The sequence below is a fragment of the Chiloscyllium plagiosum genome, unplaced genomic scaffold, assembly GCF_037043375.1.
Source record: "Chiloscyllium plagiosum isolate Xiang-an unplaced genomic scaffold, Cpla_swu_hap1 HiC_scaffold_27, whole genome shotgun sequence".
Lineage (NCBI taxonomy): Eukaryota > Metazoa > Chordata > Chondrichthyes > Orectolobiformes > Hemiscylliidae > Chiloscyllium > Chiloscyllium plagiosum.
In genome coordinates this window covers 66,757,877-66,784,161 of record NW_028270165.1, presented here as the reverse complement: position 1 = coordinate 66,784,161, position 26,285 = coordinate 66,757,877, and the positions used below count along the sequence as shown (strand labels likewise).

At 40.7% G+C, this 26,285-nt stretch overlaps 1 protein-coding gene across 1 annotated transcript in view; it reads left to right on the top strand.

Annotated features, from left to right (window-relative positions):
* The window catches only part of LOC148144522 (scavenger receptor cysteine-rich type 1 protein M130-like), a 31,196-nt gene extending 5,484 nt beyond the window's left edge, over positions 1-25,712 (top strand). The window contains exons 2-14 of the mRNA XM_087975375.1: positions 9,301-9,333; positions 10,028-10,342; positions 10,909-11,223; positions 13,598-13,912; positions 15,244-15,561; positions 18,803-19,120; positions 20,306-20,646; positions 20,833-21,163; positions 21,274-21,315; positions 21,451-21,567; positions 22,924-23,031; positions 24,298-24,411; positions 25,603-25,712. Coding sequence (XP_087831501.1) covers positions 9,301-9,333; positions 10,028-10,342; positions 10,909-11,223; positions 13,598-13,912; positions 15,244-15,561; positions 18,803-19,120; positions 20,306-20,646; positions 20,833-21,163; positions 21,274-21,315; positions 21,451-21,567; positions 22,924-23,031; positions 24,298-24,411; positions 25,603-25,712 — 2,777 coding nt within the window. The remainder of the gene's footprint in view (positions 1-9,300; positions 9,334-10,027; positions 10,343-10,908; positions 11,224-13,597; positions 13,913-15,243; positions 15,562-18,802; positions 19,121-20,305; positions 20,647-20,832; positions 21,164-21,273; positions 21,316-21,450; positions 21,568-22,923; positions 23,032-24,297; positions 24,412-25,602) is intronic.
* Positions 25,713-26,285: the final 573 nt, after the last annotated feature.

Sequence of the window (26,285 nt, the reverse complement as noted above, 5' to 3'; positions counted from 1 at the left end):
TCTGATGAAGTGACAAACTTGTTGCATTTTTGTATAACTTAGTCTCCTCAGAGATTCGCAGTGGCGTGGAATGCACTACCTGTAACTATAGCAGACCCACCAACTTTAAGGGCATTTTAATGGTCATTAGACTGACATATGGATGAAAATGGACTACTGTAGGATAGATTAATTCCACAGGTCGGCTTCGGATTGATTCCACAAGTTGGCGCAACATTGAGGTCCAAAAGGGCCTGTATTGCGCTGTAATGTTCGATATTCTACGTTCTATGCTCTACATGTACAGTCACAGTTGCCATGATGTCAGGCCCTGCAATTTTGAAAGATGAGGCATATCGAGAGGAAATTTGATATTTGGCAAACTTGAATAATTTGAATAACTTGTATTGCCCTGTATCGGTCCCATAAGAGCTGACCATCCAAGGAGGGAAATCAACATGATTTGAAATTTGAGCAGATTTTGCAGAGGAAGTGGAAAAGTAAACAATTATTTCCTCTCGCATATCAAGAGGAAATTTGATATTTGGCAAATTTGAATAATTGCAAAACATTGTTGTATTGCACTTTATCCGTCCCATAAGAGCTGACCATCCAAGGAGGGAAATCAACATGATTTGAAATTTGAGCAGATTTTGCAGACGAAGAGGAAAAGAAAACAATTATTTCCTCTCGTACCTGGGTTGGACAAATTCTATAGAATGATCCTGATGAGTAAAATATTGGAAGGTATAGTGATGGAGACGAGGGAACAAGTTTGCAGAAGAGACATAGAAATTACGAACTGTAGTAAAACTAAGATAAGATTTTTGGGGACTTTTTAAAGTTTTTCTAAAAGTTAATTCAATGGTTAACACTTTTAGAATGACGGAAAGCTGATTTTATAAAGAAACAAGACTGACATTTGAAGAAAACAACAAGTTGAGCAGCATGTGTGGACACACAAAGCGAGTTAATATTTTGCATCAAATGTGATTATTCAGGATAATGACAGTTTTTAATACTGTGCACAGACGGGGGAGGAGAAAAGACTGAAACAGGTGGTCTGTGTGCTCAGAGAATAAGACAACGGACTGATAGTTATAGTAATAGACAGAATTATGACTCAGAATAGGTGCGAAGGATTGGGGGAATGAGATTAATGTGGGTCTGCTGTGTTGAGACCAATGTCGACAGGACAGGAATATATAAAGGAGGAAATGGGTTACTTGTAATCTAAAGGAAGGGTAGAGGTTCAGCTCAGAAGTTGTTAGTCTCCATTTTTAGTCCTGAAGAGTGTAAAGTGAAGAAATGGAAATTGAGCTCTTTCTCCAGCTACTCGTGGAGATGCTGAGTTGCAGAGTATCTTCAAAGAATCTGAGACCAATAACCTCCTGTGGTTGTGTGATTCTGTGATATGGATTCCGGCGTGGGGACTCGCTTCCAAGTCAAAATCTGAAACGTCATTGATCTGTTAAGATGAACTAGTGTTTGGAACCCGGTTTCATTGTACCCATTAATGGTCACATCATTTCTCATTGGTGGAGAAGACAGAGTTTACTCAATAGTCTGCTCACATCAAAATCTATTGGTTGATGGAAAGAAACACGAGCCCCTGGACAAGGCGTGGTGAAGGAACTAACTGTTACAGAAATAGAGGAGTCACTTGATACGTTAACTGCTGCTCTGTATCTGTGATCAGCATTCAGCAAATGTTCCGATTTGATCTGGAATCACCAGCTGGGACGATGTTTGTCAGCCTCGTGAAGTTACTTCATCTGCAGCTATTGAACTGTGAGTTATGGTCACTTGAATACATTTTCGCAACCATTTATAGGTCAATGATTGGCAACATATATGTGGCAAAAATATAATGATCAGTCTATGCGAGATAAAATATTGGCATGATCGGGAATGAAAACTATTTTGTCTTCATTATTTTCTGACTTTTTATGGAACTGTTTCTGAGGCTTCAGAGCTTCCCAACCACAACCCCCATTAACCCCCAATCCTTGCATTTATTCGGAGTTTTTATGCAGTTCAGAGTTGAAAACCTACTCAGACAATTCGGGTGTGTTTGGAAACAGTGCCCATCGCTGCTTCAACAGTGTGTGTAGTCGGGAAACCTGGTGAACAATATTTACCTAATTTATTCGTCAATATTTGGGAGAGTGTAAAATAGAATCTGAATATTTATGTATTTCTAGGAGCTTGATGTTACACTGATTTTAGTTAGTTTTTCTTCTCTTTATATTCGAAAACTTTCTCGATACTGATGCATTATATAGCGCCGTTGACAATGTCAGTGAAACAAAGGAACTCTGGGCCAATTCGGTACATTTTGTTGTTGAGACAGTTCTGCAATTTAGGAAACGTGACAGGCAAGTTCCTCCGAGGAAAGTGGAAGAAACATTGCTGTGATAAAGGGCGCAGTTAGCCGTTCGCATCCTCAGTGGAACAAAGGCGCTGTGCGTTAATTTGTTATATTTTATTGTTCAGACAGTTCTGCGATTTTGGAAACTTGGCAGGCAAGTTATTCCATGAAATCTGTTAGAATTGTCGCTCTAATAAAAGGTACAGTCAACTGGTCATCTTCAAATAACCAAAGCGAAACATTCACGCTGCTTTCTGTCTGCAAATGTTGCCAGATCTGCGAAGTATTTCCAGCAATTTCTCCTTTGGTTCTGATTTCCAACATGCACAGTTCTTTGACCTTCTTTTGTTCACCAGTTTTGTTATTCAGTGAATTTAGTTGAATGATTGCCACTGGCCAGCGCAATATCAATAGCTCTTCTTCCTGGACTGGGGAAGTTGTTGAAGACATTCAGTAGGATTACTGTAAACATTTTTACAGAACGATGTCTTCTTTTTTCCTGTCTCCAAATAAAAACTTTATTCATATAAATACCTTTACATGCATACTTACTCACTGAAACAGGTCACTTCTGTACAGTAGTCAAAAACTGTGGTGCTGGAAAAGCAGATCTGGTAAGGCAGCATACAAGGAACAGGAGGTTCGACGTTTCGAGCATAAAATCTTCATCAGGATAAAGATCTTATGCTTCAAACGTCTACTCTCCAGCTCTTCGGATTATGCCCAGCCAGTTGTGCTTTTCCACCACCACCCATTTAGACTTTGATCTTCAGCATCTACAATCCTAATTTTCTCTTATTTCTGTACATTCGTGTATGAAGGATAAACCAACACTGGAATTTGACTCTATCCAGCAACACACTAAAGGCATGTATTCATATATACACGAGACATCGGGGGGTCTGATACCTGAACGGACCCCCATATACCTTCAGCAGTAAGACCTCAGACAGTGGTCTTTCTCCACTGCCTTGGCGGCAGCTGCCTCAACATTTAATGCATTCCTAAACACATAGTCCTGCACCTTGGAATGTGCCAGTGTGCAACTCTCCGTCGGGGTCAAACGCTTGCTCTGGAATACCAAAGAGTTTCATGCAAACCAAAGAACATCTTTCAGCGAGTTGATGCTCTTCCAGGCGCAGTTGATGTTTGTTTCAGTGTCGGTGTGTATCGTGGGCAACTGATCGGAGAGCAGTGTCCTGAGTCAAAGAGCTTCTTGTGAAAAGCCTCGACAGAATTGACTGCATCTTTCTCCAGACATCGTTTGCAAAGGGCAATTCCAGAAAGATATGTTTTACGGTCACTTCCCGTGTCCCCTGCCATCCTTCCAAACCCTACATCCACTTAGAGAGCAGTGTGGGTAGTCGCAAACTGGCCAGGTGTACATGAGGGATCTCGCAGTTTGTGCCGTTCTCACCACAAGCCAAGCGACGTCTTCGTGCTTGTTAGAACGTTCTGGTGATGAAGCATTCTGCCAAATGACTTGGACAGTCGGCTGAGAGAACAACCCGACAGGGTTCACCCTCTTCTTTTCCCACAGAGTGTCTAGGACTCTAAGATACGTGCATCAACTGCTCCTTCAGCGCTGAATTTCTGTGTCGAGGCAAGCGAGCTGCAAATTGAGGCAGGGCTTACATTAATATCATTTTGTTGGCAGAGTTAGCTCTTCGAAAACTTGAACTCACTTTACACATATCTCCTATTCTCTGGTGAGAGTTGTACCCATTCTTTGATGACGGTTGTAATCGACTTACTTTTCAACATGATCTGAATAGAAATATGGAGGTAGTTCAGGCGTCTTATCTTGTTTCGATTTTTTGTTTTGCTAACGGTGTTATCACTGAAGGCAAGCCAAGAAGAAAGCAATCCCAATCTTCTCAACAAAACCTGACCAGCTGTAACGGTTGTCTGTTACATTTGGGTGCACCAGACTCTGGGCTAACAGTGAATATGGTGTCAGTAAAACATCAGTCAGCACTATGTCACCATTAATTAAACTCATGCACAAAGGGATTATACTCTCAGATTATACCTATGGTCTGCCTGACCGTTTTGTGATATTATTTGTGGATCGAGGTTACTTTAATGTGGAGGTGCCAGTGTTGGTTTGGGGTGGACAAAGTTAAAATTCACACAACATCATGTTAGAGTCCAACGGGGTTTATTTGGAAGCACTACCCTTCAGAGCGCTCCTCCTTCATCATGTCGTTGTGCTGATAGAGGAGCAGCACTCCTCAAGCTAGTGCTTCCAAATAAACTGGCTCGACTGTAATCTGGAGTTGTGATTTTTACATATGTTATTAAATTCACGTTCACCGCATTCGAGGTTTTTTTCCACTATTTGATGTGGAATTAACATGTTTACCTCAATATTGTTTAACATCACAATTTTCATCACGCAAGCCTTTCAAAAATGAAATATCCAAAATAAATCCTTTTCCAACTTTCTTCTTAGTGACAAATGGGAGAGGTGAAAATCATTATTCGGATATTTATTTCACGACACTTTTTCTATTTGTTCAAAACTGTGGGAATGTCTGGTTTGGTCAATGTTACATAAAATCCAACCAGGCGGCGGTCACCTGATCTCATGGTCCACTGTATTAGTTGAGGCTCGGTACATCATCATATGTGTGGAGAGAATTACAGAATCATGGTCATGTATCAGTGAAGGAACAATGTCTCCATTCCAATCAGGATGGGAATTTGCAGGTGCCGGTGCTTTTAATTATCTGTGCACCTTGCTCGGTAGTGTGGCTGCAGTCTTGTTCGGTTAGGGAAGGAGTTTAGCTGAGTTGTTGCAGTTAACATTGATGGCGCAACTTTGGTGGCTGAATCTTGGTGGTGAATGCTTTAAGTTCTTCAGCTAATGGAAGGGTTGTAAGTGAAGCCGATTTCTTTGTGCCAAGTGCCTTCCAGCTTTTGAAAGTGTGTTCCAGTTTATTGCAGCAATGTAAGTAGCGAATGTCTGTTCATAGCGCTGGCTTGTGCATTGCTCTCAGTTATTACTCTTGAGGAGTCAGAAAGTGAATAATGCTGTAAATCTGGCTCCTGTTCTCGACTTGTAGTGAAAGGATGGACATCCCAGTTCAGATCATTATATGGAGCGGCATGGTGGCTGAGTTGATTCCAGCCTCGGGCGATGTCTGTGTGGATTTTACACATTGTCCCTGTTTATGCATTGTCCCTGTGTATCCAGGTGCTCCGGTTTCCTCCCACAGTCCAATGATGTGCAGACCATGCCACGTTGCCCACACTGCGCTCGGTGAATTAATCAGAGAGGAATGGGTCTGGTTGAGTTAGTCTTCGGAGGGTTAGCATGGACTTGTTGGGCCATTTGGCCTGTTTCCACACTGTAGGGTGTCTAAGTTAAACAAGATTCTGTAAATGCTATGGCGTAGTATGTTAAGAGAGTTCATGTACACGGAGGTGTATAGCTTTGTGGTAAGTTCGGCTTCTCATTCTCTGGAAAATTTACTCCTACTTATTCAGCATCATGAATTATCCAAGGTATTGAAGCCTTTTTTCTCATTCTTCTCCCGTTGGCTCTCCGATATATTTCCATGTATATTAATAAATTACGTGCTTACGTCGGCATGTTGTGGATTATTTCCATAAAGCAGATGGAAGAGGTTAAATCAGTCTCTCGAGATCGAAATGTTGGATTAGAGTAACTAGTGTGCCTAGATTTTGTTGACGTGCTGTATTTGGTCAATCCATTTACACCCATATAATGGGTACAGTGACACTGAGAGTGGATTGCATTTTATATCCAGAAGATCAAACTGGTATTATCTCCTTTAAATTTTAGTTGCTGTCTGTTTTGTCCTAAGGTATATGGCAGAAGATAAAAAAAGACATGCATATCAACACTGTTGAAGTCGTTCAGACTTGGTTTCACATTCTATATGTGTGAATACTTTCAACATTATTTTATTAGCTGATATATGAAGAAAGGAGGTTGATTATACATTTATTAACATGAACTTTGCGCAGTATGCATAACAGCTTCATACCTTAAAGAAACTTGGAAAATTTTGTATAAACTCAGGAGATCTGTCAACATTAATGAAGAGTGAAACACAGATAATGTTTCGAGTCTGATATGATCACTCAGAACAGAAGGATAGAAAATAAGGAGTCCCAACAGAGTCGCAACTTTAACACTGTTCCTCTCTCCGCATGCGTTGCTTTCCTCCAGCATTCTTCATATTTGTTTCAGATTTTCCATATGCACTTTTCTTTTCTGCCAGCAGCCTGGTGTCTCAATTGCTTTGGCTTAATTTGTGAAATGGTTTATGTTGTGAGTTTGACGAGCAGAGGCAGAAGTCCTGACGCTGTTGCATATAATTTAATTAAATGCATTTGAAGGAGACCTGATTGGGGACCTATGCAAAAATAAATTTCCAGAGGTTGCTCAGAACCATTGAAATAAAGATTTCTGAGTTTAGTTTTGTGTACCTTCGAGATCAACAGTCTCAGTCGCTCCTAAGACGAGACAATAGATTTGAAAGAGAAGTAATTTTACTCTGGTTCTGCATCACTTGTACACTATTTTGTTTCATCTCGCGCTTTGAATCTTCTCAATTTGTGAAACAGTGGGACAAATTGGATTGCTTAATCTCATATTTGCTAAACTAGAAGTAACAACATTCTTGGATCAGATGACAAAGCACGAGATGGTGAACGGCTCCATCATTATGTTTTGTAGATCTTTGTTGAACAACTAGGGAAGTGCATGAAATATGAAATTGTAAGTTGCATAAACCACTTCAATATTCACCTCCTGCAGAAGTAATGGATAGCGGACTTCTTAATCCATTATTACTCTTTTATAAATTCGATATTAGACAAGAAGAAATACAAGGATCACTTCCAGGCTCCCATGTTCAACTCATTGTTTTCAATTTTACGAAGACATGAATTCTTTATTCTCGACATAATTCTACTACTCGGGTAGACCGTAAAGTCTAATTGATCTTTTTTTTAAAAATGAATGAGTAAAGTCCTTTCAAACGGGAGGTGAATGCATTGTTTAGTTTCTAAATTTAGTAATTAACATGTGTTCAGTTTTAATTCGCGTTCAAAAAGGGCAGGTATTCTGCATTGTTGCTGCTGTCAATAATTTTGTTTCTTTATATTCCCTGCCTTGACTGACATTTAGTTAAATTACAAAATATCAGTCAAATAATGACTATTTATTGAAATCTAAATAAACACTACAGTTAAGAAGTGACGTTCATATCCCTCATGTCCGGCTGAAGCAGACTGAAAACAAATTGACTTCTTTCTCAATACAGCGATTCAGATTGAAGTAGGCTGTATTCAGTGTTAGAGAAGGAATATACTGGCACTAGAGAGATAGCGGAGAAGGTTCACAGCATTGATTCTGGAGAAGAGAGGTTTGGCCTGTGAGGAGAGCTTGAGAAGACGAGGACTACGTTCATTGGAATTTAGAAGAATGAGTGGTGAATCCTACTGAAACTTATACAATTATGAAGGGAGTAGATATGATAGCAGCGTGGAGGTTTATTCCACTGGCGGGTCAAACTAGAACCCGGGAAAGTCGCCTTAAAATAGGGAGAATGAGATTTCAGACTGAGGTAACTTTTTCACCAATTCTGTTGTGAATCTGTGGAATTCACTGCCTAGTGAAGGAGTTGAGGCTACCTTGTTGTTGAATGCATTTAAAACAAAGATACATAGATTATTGAACAATACAGGAATTATGGGCTGTGGAGGATAGGCGGGTAAGTCTAACTGAATCCACGAAAGGATCTCATTGAATGGTGGCGCAGCCTTGATGGGCCAGATGGCCCACTCTTGCTCCGAGTTCTTATGTTCTTTTATCGGTGTGAAAAGTGTAGGACACGAATTGTACCGACTGTCACTTGATTCAACGCTGAAAGTTATGTCCTCTGTAGTGTTTCATGTGAGACAGTAAATGTTCTCAAAAGTAGTTCAAAAGGACAACATACGTGTTCAAAACCAGACAAGTTTATTCCATAGTTATATCTGTCTGAAATCGCGACGAAAAGTCTTTCAGTAGATTTAGTTTGCATCAGTTCTCCTATCAGTGAGTGTTCACAATGGTGTCACTGATCTGATCCGGATTTGTTGTTTTCCAAAACTCTCCAGTTAGTAAGGAACATCAAACTTCTGATGAACGGGCCAACCTGCAAGACATTGTTTTAAATTTTTCCTGTTCATTTTCTGCAACCAAATTACATTAAAAAACAATAAGGATTTAGCATTACATTGTAAGGATATTGCATACGAATGATAAAGAGGTGAACGATCAGTCAAGTCGGTGAATGCAAGTAATGAGAGAGGTTGTACAGCAGGGATTCAATAAATCAAGTGAGCGACCATGTACTAACACATGGACAGATGACCCGTGTTGTCTGATTGCTTGAAAGTTTTATAGAAATTATTTTGAGATTCAAAACAAGTGACGAGTAGACCAGTCAGAGAGTTGGCAGCGTGTCTCTGTGTGTGGAACCAATTCGGTTAACTTTAGAAGAAAACAGACAATAATTGATAATTGCAGTAATTATATTTCCTGCTTTTATCAGCATTGCATGAAATGAGGATGTGAAAGTTCCAGATATCATATAGAGTCATAGCACGGAGACAGAGACTTTGTCCCAAACTGTTTCATGTCAACCAAAATGTCAATCCACACAAAACCTATTTCTCTGCACTTGACTCATATCCTTCTCAACTGTCCCTATCCATGTGATTGTCCGAATCTCTTTTACATGTTATTAATGTTCCCACCTCAATCACTTCCACTCGCAGCTAATTCCCTACTAACACAATCCTCTGTGTAAAATAGGATTATTTGGCAAACTAACGATAATTATTGCCCGCACTTGTTGCATTTGTTTAATTTATTTCTACGTGTTAAATTGAATTGTAACACTTTAATTTGCATCCCCCTATTTCAGGCAGACGTGTGGACACTCAGGCCGAGAGTAAAGGTAATTGCACTTTTTTTTTCATATAGAGGCAAAACCTGTATTCTGATGATTCCGTTCAAACACTAACTTGTGCTGATGATCTCCTTGCCTTAATGTGCAAGTTGAACAGCTGTGTGTTCATAACTAATGGGGATGCATTATTCCTGAAGGTTTCTTATTTCAGGGGAGCAGAGTGTGAAAACTCAGTTCCTCCGCACACTGCCGTTCTCAGATCGAGAGACAACACATGAAGATACTGTGAAGATGCACCTACACACGCAGTGCTGCTGGCGGAAATTTATATAAATTATTTCACTCACAATTGAGCAGTGACATCATGCTCACATGACTGGACATCCCACAATAATTCTGGCTGTGGGAGACGGAAATGCTGTTTCATTTTCAGATGTTCGCAGGGCGGATCAGTGAGTTTTTCTCGCTATTCAGAGTGCCCACATCCCATGAATGAGAAATAAAAATCTTCTCACGTTGGCTAGTTTAGTGGAGACCCTCGCTCTCTGTGAGTCGGCATCATGTTTTTCAAATGACCATTCGCCCTTCTCCATCCACATTACGTATCCTGAGTTATATTGCGATAGCCTGCATTTTTACCATGCCCTCACTCCCGTTGCGTTGTGAGCCGGGAATGCAGTCGATGATTCGATCTTTTACAATTAAGCAGTGTTCACGTTGGTGACCATTTCTATATTTACAGAGACAGTGAGGCTGAGACTTGAGAATGGGGGCAGTCCTTGCGCTGGCCGAGTGGAGATTCACTACAAGGGGCAGTGGGGAACTGTGGATGATTATGAATGGGACATGCAAGTTGCTGCTGTTGTGTGTCGGGAGCTGGACTGTGGGACCGCGGTCTCTGCCCCGGGCGAGGCTCACTTTGGACGAGGATCCGGACCTATTGTGACCTGGAATGTTGAGTGCAGCGGGACCGAGCGGGCTCTGAAGGAGTGTCATTCACAGGAATGGGATCCCCACAGCTACTCACACGACAATGATGCTGGTGTCGTCTGTTCAGGTAAAAATCTATTGCCATTTCTGTGCAGGTTTATCACAAGTCAGTGCTGTCTGGAACCAGAAAGGGATATGATAACACAACGACAACTATCCAAATATTATTAACATGATACTAACAAAACCCCCAATTTATTCGGTGTTACAATGCAATTTGTGAATATTTGAAGACAATGGGAGAGGTGAATTCCTGTTACCGTTTCCAATCCGGTAAAGGGGCAGGATAGGTGTCCATTGTGATGTCATTTGAAGCCACATTGAGAGAACTGCGCTGCAGGAATTATCACATTTACAACCCAATGCATACTGAGGTTCGACATTGAGTTGGCTGGCAGAATCACTTTGTGCCATTTATCTCCAGGTTGAAAGTCGCTTTCTGTCAGATTAGATGAGGGTCGGAGTTGTGGGTGAACATGAATGAGATCGACAGGGCAGCAAATTGATTGCAGGAACAATTTATTTCCAGATGTACCAGACCTAAAGTTAATCACATTAATGTTTATCAGAAAATAATCTAAGTCGCTGTTGCTATAAATTGCTCTGATTCTGCGCTTTTTAAAAATATCTCAGATCACAGAGCTCCGAGGTTGTTACCACAAAATTCCCAATGCTTTGGCAGACTCGAGATTCAGTTCGGTGACACCTGGAAAACAATGTGTGGGCTTGAATGGGATTTGAAAACCGCCAATGTGGCCTGTGCACAGCTTCATTGTGGAGTCGCAGTGTCTGTTTCAAGCTCGATGCATTCTGGAGGCAGTGCTGTTCTCACGGCTACCGAGGTGTTTCAATGTACGGGCAATGAAACTCAGCTGGGGAAGTGCCCTCGGTCTTCAACCACGCACCAGGATTGCACTGGACACAACAATGTCACCCTGATATGTTCAGGTGAGTACAAGCTTACCTAAAGAAAAAGACACATTTCCGCTTAATGTGTGTAAGAGTAATGTCGCTGGCATTCCTGACTCAACTAATCCTCAAGATTCTCATGTTCCGTGGCACAAGAGTGATGAGGTAAAATATACACGAAATTATTTAAAATTTAAACATTTTAAAACGTTTGCGTTTGGGGTGGGAAAGACATTTCTTCAACTGTCCACAGTCAATACCCTTTAGTGTCGACGTTGACTAAACGTCGCTCATTGAGGATAATATGAATCATTGTTCGATACAGATACATTGACGTGAACTTCAGACAATTTAAGTTATGACAAGACAATTGTTTATTTTCTAAATCTCCGTGATCCATAATCGGGTCAGTAGTTTTTAACAATGCTAACAGACTGGATGGCATCATTGAAGGTATCTCTTGCCAACAAACTTTTCAGCAAGAAGTTCCAGCTCACAAACACTCGTTGGCTGATAGATATTATCATGGTAATTTATTCACCGTTCTGTCCCTTACTTACTTGTCCCTTCCCAATCTCTTAACTTTCACGTTGCTGTAAATTTATCTTGCCTTCGTAACACGTTGTATTTTGCATGGTATGCACTTTGTCAACTGTCTGATTCATTACATTCAAAGTTTGGGAGAAGATTTGTCGCTCGGGTGCTCGTTGTTGTGGTTCTGTTCGCCGAGCTGGAAATATTTGCTGCAAACGTTTCGTCCCCTGTCGAGGATGTTACCGAGACAGGGGACGAAACGTTTGCAACAAAAATTTCCAGCTCGGCGAACAGAACCACAACAATGATTCATTACATTCCAATATGCAATACTGTGCACGTTTTGTCCCAAATCGTAACATTATTTCCTGTTACTCTTTCGATGATCAATTCGCAGGTCCAGTAAATTCTTTCGTTTGCTGCTTTGTTCATCAAGTAATATTCTCGTATACCTCTATCAGTTCCAGCTTCATTGCTTCAATATGATCCATAACCTGTCCAATACGCATTAGTCAAGCATGCATCTCTTCAAGAGCCAGGACACACTTTGTCAATTATGTGTTCCACATAATTATAAGCAATGTTTTCCCATCTTCCCAAACGCAAAGGAATTATTTCTCTCTTTCTGCCCTAAATTCTTCTATTCTTAAATTTAAGTTTAAGTTGCATTGCTGACTACTCTACCAAGTATTCTGTCAACTTGATGTATCTCAGCTTTTGAAGCTCCAGCACTTCTGTCAAAGTGCACTTATTCACAACATGAAGAGGGAAAAGGTGAAAACATCTAAATGCACGCTGTAAGTCATTTTCCAGGCTGCCAAAATATACTACCTCAAACTTCTTTGCTTAAAGTTTCATCTGTCACGTACTTATCTGTTTTGCTCTCTTTGCATGCTTTACTGAAATTGGGAGATGTCATGAATAATGGTTTGAAAACATTGATGCATGGTACCAGGGGCTAATTTTGAAGTGTTACTCTGCATCTCAATGCAAATTCGGGGAAGTCCATGTCACATTCTACCAAACGGTACACTTTCACAGGTTATAATTGATTTCATTACTGTAGGTTCGATGGCAGAATAAAGGTTAATATTATTGAAACTGCATATTGCAGCCAGCATCTGATGCATTGGTCATGATTTGGTCACCCGGACGCTCAACATCTTACTGTACAAAAAAACTTTTAACATTATAATTATCTCAATTGCCTCAAACTTGTAAACTCATTTGTTGCCCATGTTTCAGAAATTGCCTTCAAAAATAATTATTTAATACATTCGCCTCGTTAGCTGCACTGTATTGTAACACCCTGATGGAATCGGCTACCTCAGTGGGCTGAATGACTGGTCTTTGATATAAGGTAATGCCATCAGCGTTGGTTCATTACCCCCAAAATCTAAAGTTGCCATGATGGTCCTTACCTTCTGAGCTCAACCCTCGGCTGATGAATAGTGACCATCAGGTTAAATCACCAACAACCACATCTCTCTAACAAGAATGCAGCCACGTATTCATCATTAAATTGAGTTAAGCATTACTGCATGATTGCAAAAGTCAATCTAACCTGCACGAGCAATCGGGACCAAAAGTACACTGCTGTTATCAAACTATGGACTGCATCAAGTCAACCTTTACACCCTCGTTTCATAGGTTTTCCAGGACTGAGGTAAATGATCATAATCACTATCTTGGGAATACCCTTTAAATGGGAATAGTGGAAAGAGTTTCATGAAATAATCGTAATTATTTTGAAGACATTGTAACTGTCACGTATTGTATTGGGCAATGGAGGATGAGTTTCGATTTATTTTCTCTTTTGAATCTCGAACAAGTGCGTGGATATTTGCAAACGTTTGTTTCTTTATTTGATCCAAAACAGGAAACAATGGTCCACGATTGGTTGGTGGGGAGAACAGGTGCTCTGGGCGAGTGGAGGTCCTGCATGGAGAGCAGTGGGGAACGCTGTGCGGTGTTTACTTTGGCTTACAAGACGCCAATGTGGTCTGTGAGCACCTTTTTTGCGGGACTGTAAAGTCGATCCCGAGAGATGCTCGATTTGGGAGGGGAGCCCGACCAGTGTGGAAGGAAAACTATGAATGCCATGGAAACGAGCGACGATTGTGGAACTGTCCAGTTTCACATGGGGAAAGCTTCAACTGTTCACATGGAAATATGGCCAATGTCATCTGCTCGGGTGTGTCCTTTACAGCAATTGTTCTTTCGCTAAACAGTGTTTCTGTGTACTTAAAGTTTGTAATTATTTTATTTATACCTGAATTGAATGTCATTGTTGAGCCGATGGCCTGTAGGCCTTTTCTGATTAATCTGAGTTCAACTGGTGCACTAGTTCACTTCAGGAAGTCATTACCTTTCAACTATATGGTTAATAATCCGCAGTCGTTTGTCAGTCAGTAAAGGTTAGACCGGCAGATGTCCTTCCATAAGGAAAAGTATTAGCCAGATGAGTTGTTAGGAGAATTGATGATCGTTTGACTGTTAGATTTGGAATATTTCACGAACATTTGAACGATTATTATTCTGATACTTAGTCATTCAGGGAACGGAGATGTGACTGGTGAGGCCAGGATTTGTGCTGATGCCTGATTTCATTTTAACTAAGTTGGTTTTACAGGCCTTTAGTTATGATTTTGTGACTCTTTTATGAGCCTGAAGACCTTGTCGGGCAGATCAAATGTGGAAACCAGATTTGATTTCCTGACAAACATTAGGAGCTGCATGAGTTGTGTTTTCAATATTTCTTCATAGTTTCCCTGTTCACGAGCTGAAACTGGGCTCCAATTCCAGAGCATAAATTTTCCAACATTCCTCCAGAGAATGCATAAAGCATCTGAATTACTCGTGTCAACATTTTTACGACATGACATTATGCCCTCAACTCCTGGCAGGGAGTATCAGAATCTGCACAAATGGCGCCGCAGAAATCAGATGTATTCATACCTTCTAATAAAAGATTTTGACGTATCCATAGCGTGGAGACAATTTTCAAAAGAAAATGGAGAATATTGGCAGTTACGTTAGTGAGTGACAGCATCACGTTTTAAAATTTATGTGCTATCCCAAATTTTCATAAGTGTTTTGAATGTCATAATTCTCAAACAGACTTGTTCCTCAATTTCCATTATCTTCTTGACCGTTGTCTCAGTCATGTTGCGGGTCATTTGCTCAGTGCAACATGCTCTGTCGTCAACCATGAGAGTAGTGGCAACATATAAATGGTCAAAGCCTACGAGTAGCATCTGCAGACTGACAGTCGGCCTGAATGAATGGGGTCGCTAGCTAAAGACGAGACTTTATTTTCAACGAATGCCAGAATAGCAGCACTTTTATTTCCACGCCCCTCTCAATTTTTTTTCAGAAGAAATGTAATGACATGATGAAAGTATTTGAAAAAGTAAATGGACAAAATATCTTTATGATTGCAAATCATACATTTTCCTGTGATTGTCAGTTCTCGAATATCTGTGTTCATTTCAATCGCTGTTCTCAGTAACTCTTATTTTACAGATGAAAATTGGGCGCTAAGACTAGTGAATGGAGAAAGCCGCTGTGATGGCCGAGTTGAAGTTTACTCTCATGGAAGCTGGGGCGGAGTGCATGACACCGTGTGGGATCAGAATGATGCCAACGTTGTCTGCAGACAGCTGGGATGCGGTTATGCCTTAGAAATATATAATTCTTCAAAGTACGGGGAGAGTGATGGTGATGCGTGGGTACATGTTGTCCAATGTCATGGACATGAATCACAGCTCCAGGAGTGCAGGATCTCCAACACATTGAATTCGTCTGACATCGAAGGCAGTAGCGTAGGGGTCCTCTGTTCAGGTAAGTAGACTCTTCACATTTAAACCGGCTCAGATATATCAAGACAAATATTCATCTGCTGAGTAAATTGAGAATGTACACCACTTGCTTGTCAGTGCCACTGAAACCATTTATTCATCTCTGGGATGAAAGCAGATCTGAGGTGGGCGGCGGTTGCAGATGGATGAATATGAGAAATTGACACCATTTTGTTGTGAGATACAAGCATTACGTGGCAGGTCAGGTGAATTGGCTATGCTAAATTGCACAGAGTGTTATTTGCATTAGTCAGAGGGAAATGGGTTTGGGTGCGTTAAACGTCGGAGGGTCGGTGTGGACTGGTTGGTCCAAAGGGTCACTTTCCACAATGTAGGGAATCTAATCTAATCTAATCTTAAGGGGCGGCAGGCTGGGACAGTGGATAGCACTGCTGCCTCACAGCGCCAGAAACCCGGGTTCAATTCCCGCCTCAGGAAACTGTCTGAGTGGAGTTTGCACATTCTCCCCGTTTCTGCGTGAGTTTCCTCCGGGTGCTCCGGTTTCCTCTCACAGTCCAAAGATATGCAGTATAGGTGAATTAGCCATGGTAAATTGCCTGTAGTGTTAGGTGAAGGGGTAAATGTAGGGGAATGAGTGTGGGTGGGTTGCTCTTCAGAGGGTCGGTGTGGACTTGTTGGGCCGAAGGGCCTGTTTCCACACTCTAAGAAATCTAATCTAATCAGGAATCTAATTACAGTTTCTTAACCCAAAAGTACAGTTGACACACGTGCACAAATTATACTTTTAATGGTAAGGTCCTGGGGATTGTTGCCAAACAATGAGACCTCGGTGTGCAGACTCGAAGTGCATTGAAAATGGAGGCATGGAGAGACAGTGCAGTGAAGAAGGTGATTGGTCCTCTTACATTCATTGATCCGTGCCACTGAATACAAGAGTTCGAAAGTCATGCTGTGGCTGTACATTGGTTGGCCACTTTTGGACTTATGTGTATCATTCTGGCCACCCTTTTAGAAGAACAATGTTGGGAAACTTGAAAGAATTCAGAAAAGATTTGCAGTGATGTTAGCAGAGTTGGAAGGATTGACTTTTTGGGAGAAGATAAACAGACTGGGGCGTTTTTCCCTGGATGGTCAGAGGCTGAAGGGAGACCTGACAGAAGTTTATTATATCAGGAGGGGCATGCATAAGGTGAATAGACAAGGCATTGTCCCCAGGATAGTGAAATCCGAATCTGGAGGGCAGAGGTTAAAAGTAAGGCGAAAAGATTTCTAATGGAACTGAGGGACAATGTTTGTCACAAAAGAGGTTTTACGTATGAAATATCTTGACAGTGAGGTGTTGGAGGATAGTACAGTTACAACATTTAAAAGGCATCTGGATTTGTGAATAAATAGGAAGGGTTTAGAAATATGTGTGTGGAATGTTGTCAAATAGGAGTGGATTAATTTAGAATACGTGATTGACATGGAGGAGTTGGACTGAAGGGTTTGTTTCTGTGCTGGACATCTCTAGGACTCCATTACTTGAAATGACCGCATTTCTTTCAATTAGTAGAGCTTTTTATCTTCTCTGAGAAACTTTTGATCTTGTGCAGCATTGCAGAGACTGAAAGCGCAGTTTGAATTTTGTAGATAATGCACGAGAGATGGATTCCATACAAAACAAATGTCTTGAGATGTTTCACATGCGAAGTCGCCGCACTGGAATTATATAATATTTTGGGAGTCGTTGTGCGTTATGTATCTCGGGATGGTGATGAGACCCTGAAGGAACGCTTTCATGCTCATTGAAATGTCTAGGCAATGGCTTCTTGGTGAATGTGTGTAAAGTACTCATCTCGAATTACAACCGGGGACATTGCAACAACATTGGAATGCTGTGCGGTAGATATAAGCAACTGTGTGACTTGTGATCAATCAGAAAAGCAGTTTGCAAGCAGTGAGCTCAGGGAAGGTCTCCTCTCGTGTCAGGTCCAGCGCACAAGTTGTCAAAAATTCCATTGTGCAGAATAAATTACAAACAGCTGTTATGCTGTTGACGTGATGGAAGCTTCACTTTTCCTCTATAAAGATCATAAAATGGTTCGTTAGAAGCTGAAGACAGTGTTTTAAGGGCGAACAAGTTTATTCTCAAACTGCAAGAAGCATGATTTAGACCAGAGCAGAAAACTGTGTGCAGTTAAGGAATCCAATGACAGTAATGGAGACAATGCAGGGGGCAACGTCTGAGAGATTTTCTTGAGATGAACAACATTTAGCTATGAAGACAACTTGGCCAGATTTGGATTCATTTCCTTTGAACAGAGTCGACTGAGTATGGGCAGGATTGAGGTGGATAATAAGCAATAAGGAATCTTTCCCCTATGTTATGCAATTGCTTACCTTGCGGCATAGAGTTCCGGTGATGGACAGAAGGTTCAGAGGGACCTGAGGATATTCTTTTTCATCCACTTGGGGCGTGGGAGTAGTCTGGAACTCACTGCCTGTAAATGTGGTAGAGGCAGAAACGTTAGGGAAATCTAAGATATATTTAGATGTGCACTTGTGATGCGAAGGAGTTAAGGACGAACCCAAGTGCTGGGAAATGAGATTAAAATATTTAGAAGCTTGTTTTTGACAGAAACAAAATTGGTAGGCCGAAGGTTCTTTCTCTGTGCTGAAGACTTCTTAAATCCGTGATTCTGTGAATTAGTTCTGGACCTTTGTATCTAAGTACACGTGATAATATCCTGAAATGACTTTTCGTCCCCTTTCAGTATTTACACTTCTACAACTACTCAAAGTGCTATTGCTGTCATGCTAATATATATGTTGTCTTTCAGTTATATTCTCGTAAGGTATAGTATTCTCATGTGCGCTGATGAATGAAAGCTGAGACGGTATTTATATTGGACAAACGTACAGTTATGTGCACTATAAAATAGGTTGAGCATGAGACAAAGTAACACGTGGACAGACATAAATGGAGTGACAGGAAGAGAAAGCACAAATGCAACTGATGGCAAAATATTTCACGGAATGTTCAATATAGAAAGGAAAACTTAACCTGGCAGTACCAGGTGCAATAAGATATTTTGAAACATTTATGTGCTGTCCATTCTTGCTAAAAGGTTACACTTGATCGATTAATTTTGCAAGAAATTATGTTTCAGCACAATAAGTATTTCTCATGAGAACATTTAAAACGCTATTTCCTGTATCTATACACTATGTTGCCCTGAGTGATGAAGGGAATGTGTATTAAATGTGTAATTTTTTCACAGATCACTTTCAGTTAAGGCTGTCAGATGGTGGAAGCCCTTGTGCTGGTCGAGTGGAGATTTACTACAATGGAATATGGGGCTCAGTTTGTGATGATTCATGGGATGTGGTAGACGCTGAAGTCGTTTGTAAACAACTGGGTTGTGGAAAAGCACTGGATATGACACTCCCTTCGTCCTCTGGACCGGGCTCAGGCCACATTTGGTGGAAGGATGTGAAGTGTTCTGGAAACGAGTCATTTCTCTGGGAATGTCCTTCAGTACCATTGGGTCACCAAGACGACTGTTCTCATAAAGAGGATGTGAGAATTATGTGCTCGGGTGAGGGCCATTCTTCAATGCTTTTACTTTGCTCGAATGTTGTAGGTGAGACGTCATGCTGACGTATGTTCACTGAATTCGAAGGAATGTAGAGCAGCGGCAGTAATTTAAAGAAACGATCTCTGACACTTACATGTACACAAAAAGTGAAAGAACAATTCGTTTCTCTAATCTAAGTTGCTTTTCTGTCAGTTTTTTTAATCTTCTATTGATACACGTCGCGTTTGTCATGAAAAGTGTCATTTTTGATCTGTTGTCACTACTCCAAGTGGATGTCAATATTGTCCTGATTGTCATAAAGGGTTTGCTAAAAATTAATTCCAAATTTATGATCTTTACTTTTGTAACGAGCCACCAGAAATATGAGACCTGTTCGTGTGTCTATCGAACTATTTGTGACTCGAAAATGAAGGGAGTTTTTTTTCTTTATGTTTCCGAGCAGACTTCACTGTATCAGACACAGCTCCTGTACAATTGTATCTGACCTGTACTGCCTGTTTATTACTGTGCACTTGCGTTTTTCATGATTTTTCAGAACAGTAAAAATATTCCGTAATTTGCTTCCAACTGAGCAGTTTGAAACTTCCCTGGTGATACAAAATTAAAATTGATTGCATATATATCTATATATATATATATAATTGAACAGCCATGATATCAGAACCAGTTCCAGTGGACCGTCACTTCTGCAAAGTGGACAATTTACTTTTAACACAGGCTTTCTGTTTTCTGTCAGTTTCTGCTTCTCGACCATTTCGGGTTCTCAAACAGTTCGCCAGATTCTAGTAGTGCCTTGGTCAAGTCCTTCTAAACTCCATGCACGATACACATTTGGCTCACTCCTTTTTTCATTGCAATATGTGTCATGAAGAAAACTGAACACAACGATCCGCGGATGCAGCGAATCTAAAACAATAAAGGAAATTTTCTGGAAAAACTCATATGTCTGGCAGCATCCGTCGAGACAAAGAGACAACGTTTCATGTCCAGTGAGACTTCCTCAATTCAGAATACGCGTCACTGGACCTGAAGATTTGTCTGTGCTTTCTCTCTTCACAGATTCTGTTGAGTTTCTCCAGTAATTCCCTTTGTTCATATCATGCATCCTGCTCGTTTCGGCAATCACAGGACACACCAGAGATATGAACAATCTAACAATCTGGATATCTGTTATTGTTTGAACAGGACACAAGGAGCTGCGGCTGGTGAATGGAAAGCATGGCTGTGAGGGAAGAGTAGAGGTGTTCTACAATGGGACCTGGGGAACAGTGTGTTCAGACACTTTGGATCCACACGTTGCCAAAGTGATTTGTAAACAGCTGCACTGTGGTGCGTTCCAGTATGTTGAGTACGACGCTCAGTCATTCGGAGCAGGAACGGGAACTATTTGGCTCGATGAGATGGAGTGTCTGTCACACGAGTCGACACTGTGGCAATGTCACACAGATCCGTGGGGTCAACACGACTGTCAACACCGGGAAGATGCTGGTGTAGTTTGTTCAGGTAACATGACAAGCCTTCTCAATGTTCGGGTGTCATTTCAAACATGAATTTCCAATAGACTGAGCATCTTTCTCCTTCCAACAGAGAGCAATGTGACAAAGGAGCAGACCCTCAGTTCAACTTACTGCCATCAACAATTAGGTGCGTCTTCGTTCTCTATGTGCGAATTCTTGGAGATTCTGCTTTGTACTGCATTCAATAATAATCAGTTCTGTACCACAGATACGCAAGACAGTGTGCACTTGCATGGAGGAAGCAGCAACTGTTCTGGCAGAGTGGAAATCATGTGCGATCAACGCTGGGGAACGTTGTGTGGCAATTCCTGGGATATAACTGATGCAAATGTTGTCTGCAGAGAGCTGGGATGTGGCTTCGCACTATCAGCCCGAGATGAGGCCGCTCTCTCCCAGGAGAAAGATGTTATCTGGCAGAATGATGTGAAGTGTAAGGGAAGAGAATTCTCTCTGTTGGACTGTCTCTCCGCAGCTCCAGCTAAAAGCAAGTGTAACCACAAGGAAATTGCCAGTGTAAAGTGTTCTGGTAAGATTGATGCTGACTGACGTGCGCCATTAATGTTAAAAATCAGGGCAACTATTTGATTTCCTAAGTTACATTTCCCTTTATAATTATTCGTACTTTCTGTTCCACAGGATCCGAGTTGGTGACGGTCTCCCCTTCACCTCCACCTGCGGGTATTTATGACTGATACTCTTATTAGTATTTGTGTTCGCGTTCGCCAGTGCCATTGTTTCCTTAATGATGATTATTTACAATTTTCCATGGCAGACCTTAACTATGCTAAACCCATTTGTACTCCCTCCTTTAAGGGCAGGAAAGCCCGTCTATTTCCATGCCTGTTGTCGTCTGTTCATCTTTGGGAGTCTTGTTAATCTGTGAGTTAATCGCATTACTGGTGGTCATGCAGAGAAAATTGCAAATGAAAGGTAAGCATCATATCTACCGACTGAGCTAACACTGCGTCACTTTCACTGTTGCATATGTTCTCGGGGCTGTACGTTTTTATTGCAGTTTTCGAGCATTTGACTGAGATGGTCACGATTGTGCGGCACTTCTTGGCTGTCTGTTTTCTTCGAGGGACTTTGCCCAATGAAACGCGAAGTTTTAATAAACACTCAGATAAATGCATCAAATCTGTAAATAGCAGTTAAAAGAATATTCTAACTGTGTGAAGTATGCATCAAGTCGCTCAGTATATTTGGAGAGAAACTGAATTAACGTATAATGTGGAGTTGCTACAGTCATCATTGGGAAAGAAATATAATGACTGCACTTTCTTATCTTTCAGTTAACATATACATGACATTCCAGAGCAGGTCAATGATGGCAGCAATATGTCTCCGTTTCATTGAGTTATTTGCAGACTGCCTCTAAATATTTCTTCATTAGTCACTATTATTTATGGTTCTTCAGTGTCTGGGTGCTGCTACCACAACCCAAGATCATTGAGATGATTAAGGGTCCTTTTAAGGGAACTTCCAGTTAGGCAACAATTGGCTTCCTCTGACTGAGCAAATGATACTTCTGTACTTTGCACAATAATTTAAAAGCGTTTGCTTGGGGACCATTTTCCACGAGTTGGCAATGAAAATCAACACTAATAACAATCATTTTCTATCCTTTCACATGCTCTTAATTTTCCTTTACATATAGCCAGAAAAACTAGGCACTTAGTCTATCACGATCAATGTCATCAAGGTGCACCTTATTTCATTCGTCTCACGTTTTTGTTTTTAACTAATTGTCATAATTATGCAATTGTTTATTGAAATTAGTCCAATTCTAACAACATTATTATCAACCATGTTTGTTAGCAACACGGTATGTTGAACATTAATTTGTAATCTCCTCAAGGGTATCAAGTCTTTTTTAAAAATATAGGTTATTAGCATTTTCGTTTTTTCATTGCATTAAAGAGTTTCATTTTCTGCACTCAACATCTTCACTCACATGCACCATTGCGAGCTGAGAATTTTCTTGAATAGATATTGAACCAGCAAAATTAGAACAAAACACCCAAATTTATACCAACAAGAACATCTCGCTCTTTCTGTTTAACATACTAGGTTCGGTAACTGATGTGACATGGAAATTACTCATGGCCTGTTCACTTGTTTTTCCAAGATGTTCTCCCTTCAGCGATCAGTTAACGTTGTGTGAAGATTCTAATCTACAGCATTGTGTGAACTCGTTCTTCTCTCCCCTGGTTCTTCAGATATAAACACCTTGTTTCTGCGAGTGTTCAGCTACAAATGCTGACCAGTCTCTTGTTTATTCAATAGAACTTTTCCTTGGTGGCAGAGGCTCACGCCTTGGTTTGTACCAAGGAATTTATGAAGAAATTGAGAATATTCCCCCTGGCAAGAGGACGGATCACAAACATGGACCAGGTATATATTTCCTATTGTATAGTGAATCATGACTGGATAAGCATAGCTTCCATTTAATTTGCAGTCTTCCATGATCAATGACTGAATGAACATGATCATTAGTTAAAACACAGTCGTCGTGTGTGGGATGCTATCTCATTAACTGTGTCTCTGTCCGCATTTCGTGAGATGAAGAATTTCAATATGATAATTCCCACTGGCCTACATTCCTGATAGATTATTTCTGGCATGCATTTGAAAAGGCAAACAGAACTATCAATTTCACTTCTACCATGGTTTCACCCTGACCCCTTCAGATGGGTGGACAACTAATCAATTCGTCATTGATTTTAAAATAATATAACTTTTGCAATAAGTATGGATTACACAGCACCAAAGAGCTGAAGCAAAATTGAGGAATCAATGTATAAACAAATATGATGAATCACAGAAGATGAGTGGTGCTGAAAGTGTGCATATGACTCTGAAACTTTGCAGGTGTTCAGATACAGTGTAAATGAATGGAAAGAAAATGTCTGGTAGATGATAAATGTGAAATTATCCATTTTGGTTGGAATAAAATTAGAAATGACTATTATTTGAACGGACATGGCCTGAAAAGTAGAGATAGCAGATTTAGGACTAAATTGAGGAGGAACATTTTCACCCACAGGATTGAGAATTTATGGAATTCCCTGCCTCATCAGATGTCTTTAGAACTGGGGTGAATAATGTTTTGAACGTTAAAATCGTGAGTAAGTCGAACTGAAGCCACGAAAAGATCAGTCACGATCTTATTGAACGGCGGAACTGGCTGGAACGGTCAGATGGAGTACTCCTGCTCTTAGATTTTATATCATATTCCTTCCCGCAGTGGGTTCACTTGACATTATTCCAGATATTTCTACAGGCACGATTAAAGAACAATACTTTCTGTTGTCACCCTACAATTAATAACATTAAACCTTCAACTATAGTCCTTAAGTCTACGACATACAGGATCAGGATTAGATCATTTGGCTCATCGAGTCTATTCTGCCATTCAATAAGGGCTGATGTGGTTCTCAACCACTTTGATTTGCCTTCTCCTTGGATGTTTTATCCCCTTATTAATCAATAATCTTTGTATTTCTGTTTTAAATACACACTGTTTGGCCTCAATAGCCATCTGTGTTCCATAGATTCGCAGGCCTCTGGTTGAAGAATATTTGACTCATTCTAAATCTTATTGGTCATGGCTTCTCTTGGAATTCGAGTTTGAAAGTAACTCTCCATTTTTATTTTTAGTAATTTATGCTTCCATTGACTCACTCAATCGCATTGAATACTACACCAGCCACAACTTGACTGACAATAATCCCGGATCTGAAAATCTTGAGGTGAAATCCAACAGCATTCCAGGTGTGTATAGCATCACTTTCTGTCAATTAATTTTCGTCCAACACCCTCTAAGCTGTCCAAAACTTAACGATTGCAACCCTCACAAGGTAGTGTGACCACTGGAATGTTGGTTAAAGAGAAAATCGCTGTTTTGATACCACATGATCATGGGCATGGTCTGTCCGGCTGTCTTGTTGCTCACAGAGATTATAGAGCCTATGACCTCAACTTGTAATGTGCAAAGAGACGTGCGTTCGATGTCGTTGCTTTCAGGAACTGCACTCACACCCATTCCCGAAGAAGAATACGTCTCCTTAAGCTGAACATTACAAAAACAACCAGGTTATCATTCTAATCGCATTTTTCCAGCACACCCTGGCCCACAGCCTTGTTTGTCTTGACATTGCAAGTGCATCACTGAATACTTTTTTGAGCGTGTTTTGCCTCTATCACCCTTCCTGGCAGAAAGTCGAAGATTTCCTGTTTAATTCTCCCATCACTTCTCTGAAATGTATGGCCTTTGGTCATTGATCTCTCCACTATAGAGAGATGTTCCTTCCTGTCTTCCCCAACTACAGTCGTCATCATTTCATGACTCATCGCAGGCATGCCAGCAACTCTGCATGCTCAGCTCCAAGTCAATCAATTGCAAGACAGATACAGCGGTAGGTCTCTCAGCCCTTCGTAACTCTTCCTCCTTTCAATGAGATAATTCCAAACTATGGTGTGGCCGAAATCCAGCTCCCTACCTTTGAAGCATGTCCATAAATACCTTTGATCAACAATAATCTCGGCCACATTTAAAATTAAGAATTGATCAGACATCAGCTAATTTTTGGGAAATATATTTCCAAACCCTGTACAGCTTTATCCTTTCTTGACATCTTCCCTGAACGGTCTGGCATTAATTCTGTGTATAACACCTCTCGAGCTAAAATAGTCTCATCAGTTGAAGTAGTTTACTTTATGTTACCTGTCTTATCCGGGTTATTATCTTGAATAATTCAATCAGATAACCTTTCACCTTCTCATTTCCACAGAAAACAATCCCAATTTGCACCAACTCTGCTCATTCCGTAACTTCAGAATTATGACCTAACTCTTCTGGTCTCAGTTTCCAGCACTTGCTCTCTCTGAGACATTCGTCTCGTTTTCTAGTTATCGTTGTTGTGTATTTCAATTTGTATCAGTGATGCTCATCTTTCTCTCCAGGTCGAATTCGTGGTGAGTATGACGATGTTGAGACTGAAGATGCAGACTGTCATGATGGAAAGTTACAATTGGACAGTGATCCTGATGAACACCCTCACACTTACAGATGATGACAGTGGTCTTTGTTCACTCGGTGAGTCGAATAACAGATACTCACATCTTTAACCACCTTTCTGTGCATTCACACTGCCATAATTCCTTTCCATTCCATGATAATATTATATTTACTGAAAATCCTAGAACAACGTCCAAACCTGTGCCTCATTTCCACAGCTTGTCACTGAGAAAGCAATGTATTATTTGAGAACGATTTTTATTTCAAAAGCATAAAGAACCGTCTTTAAAAATGAATTCGATGCGATTCATCATACACTGCGTTTTGTCAGTTCTTCGAATCGCTGATCTTCACCCAATTTTGGAATTACATATCTACAAAATTGCTGTTTCAATGCGTCATCAACTGGCTGTATGGAGAATATGAAAGATGGGGTTTTACGTGCTCAACAGTTTGAACGGTTTATCTCTTGTAGCTCACAGGGAATACAGAGCCTCGGACCTTTACTTGTAATGTGCAAAGAGACGTGCGTTGGATGTGGTTGTTTTCAGGAACTGCACTCACACCCATTCCCGAAGAAGAATACGTCTCCTTAAGCTGAACATTAAAAATGCCAATAACTCACGGT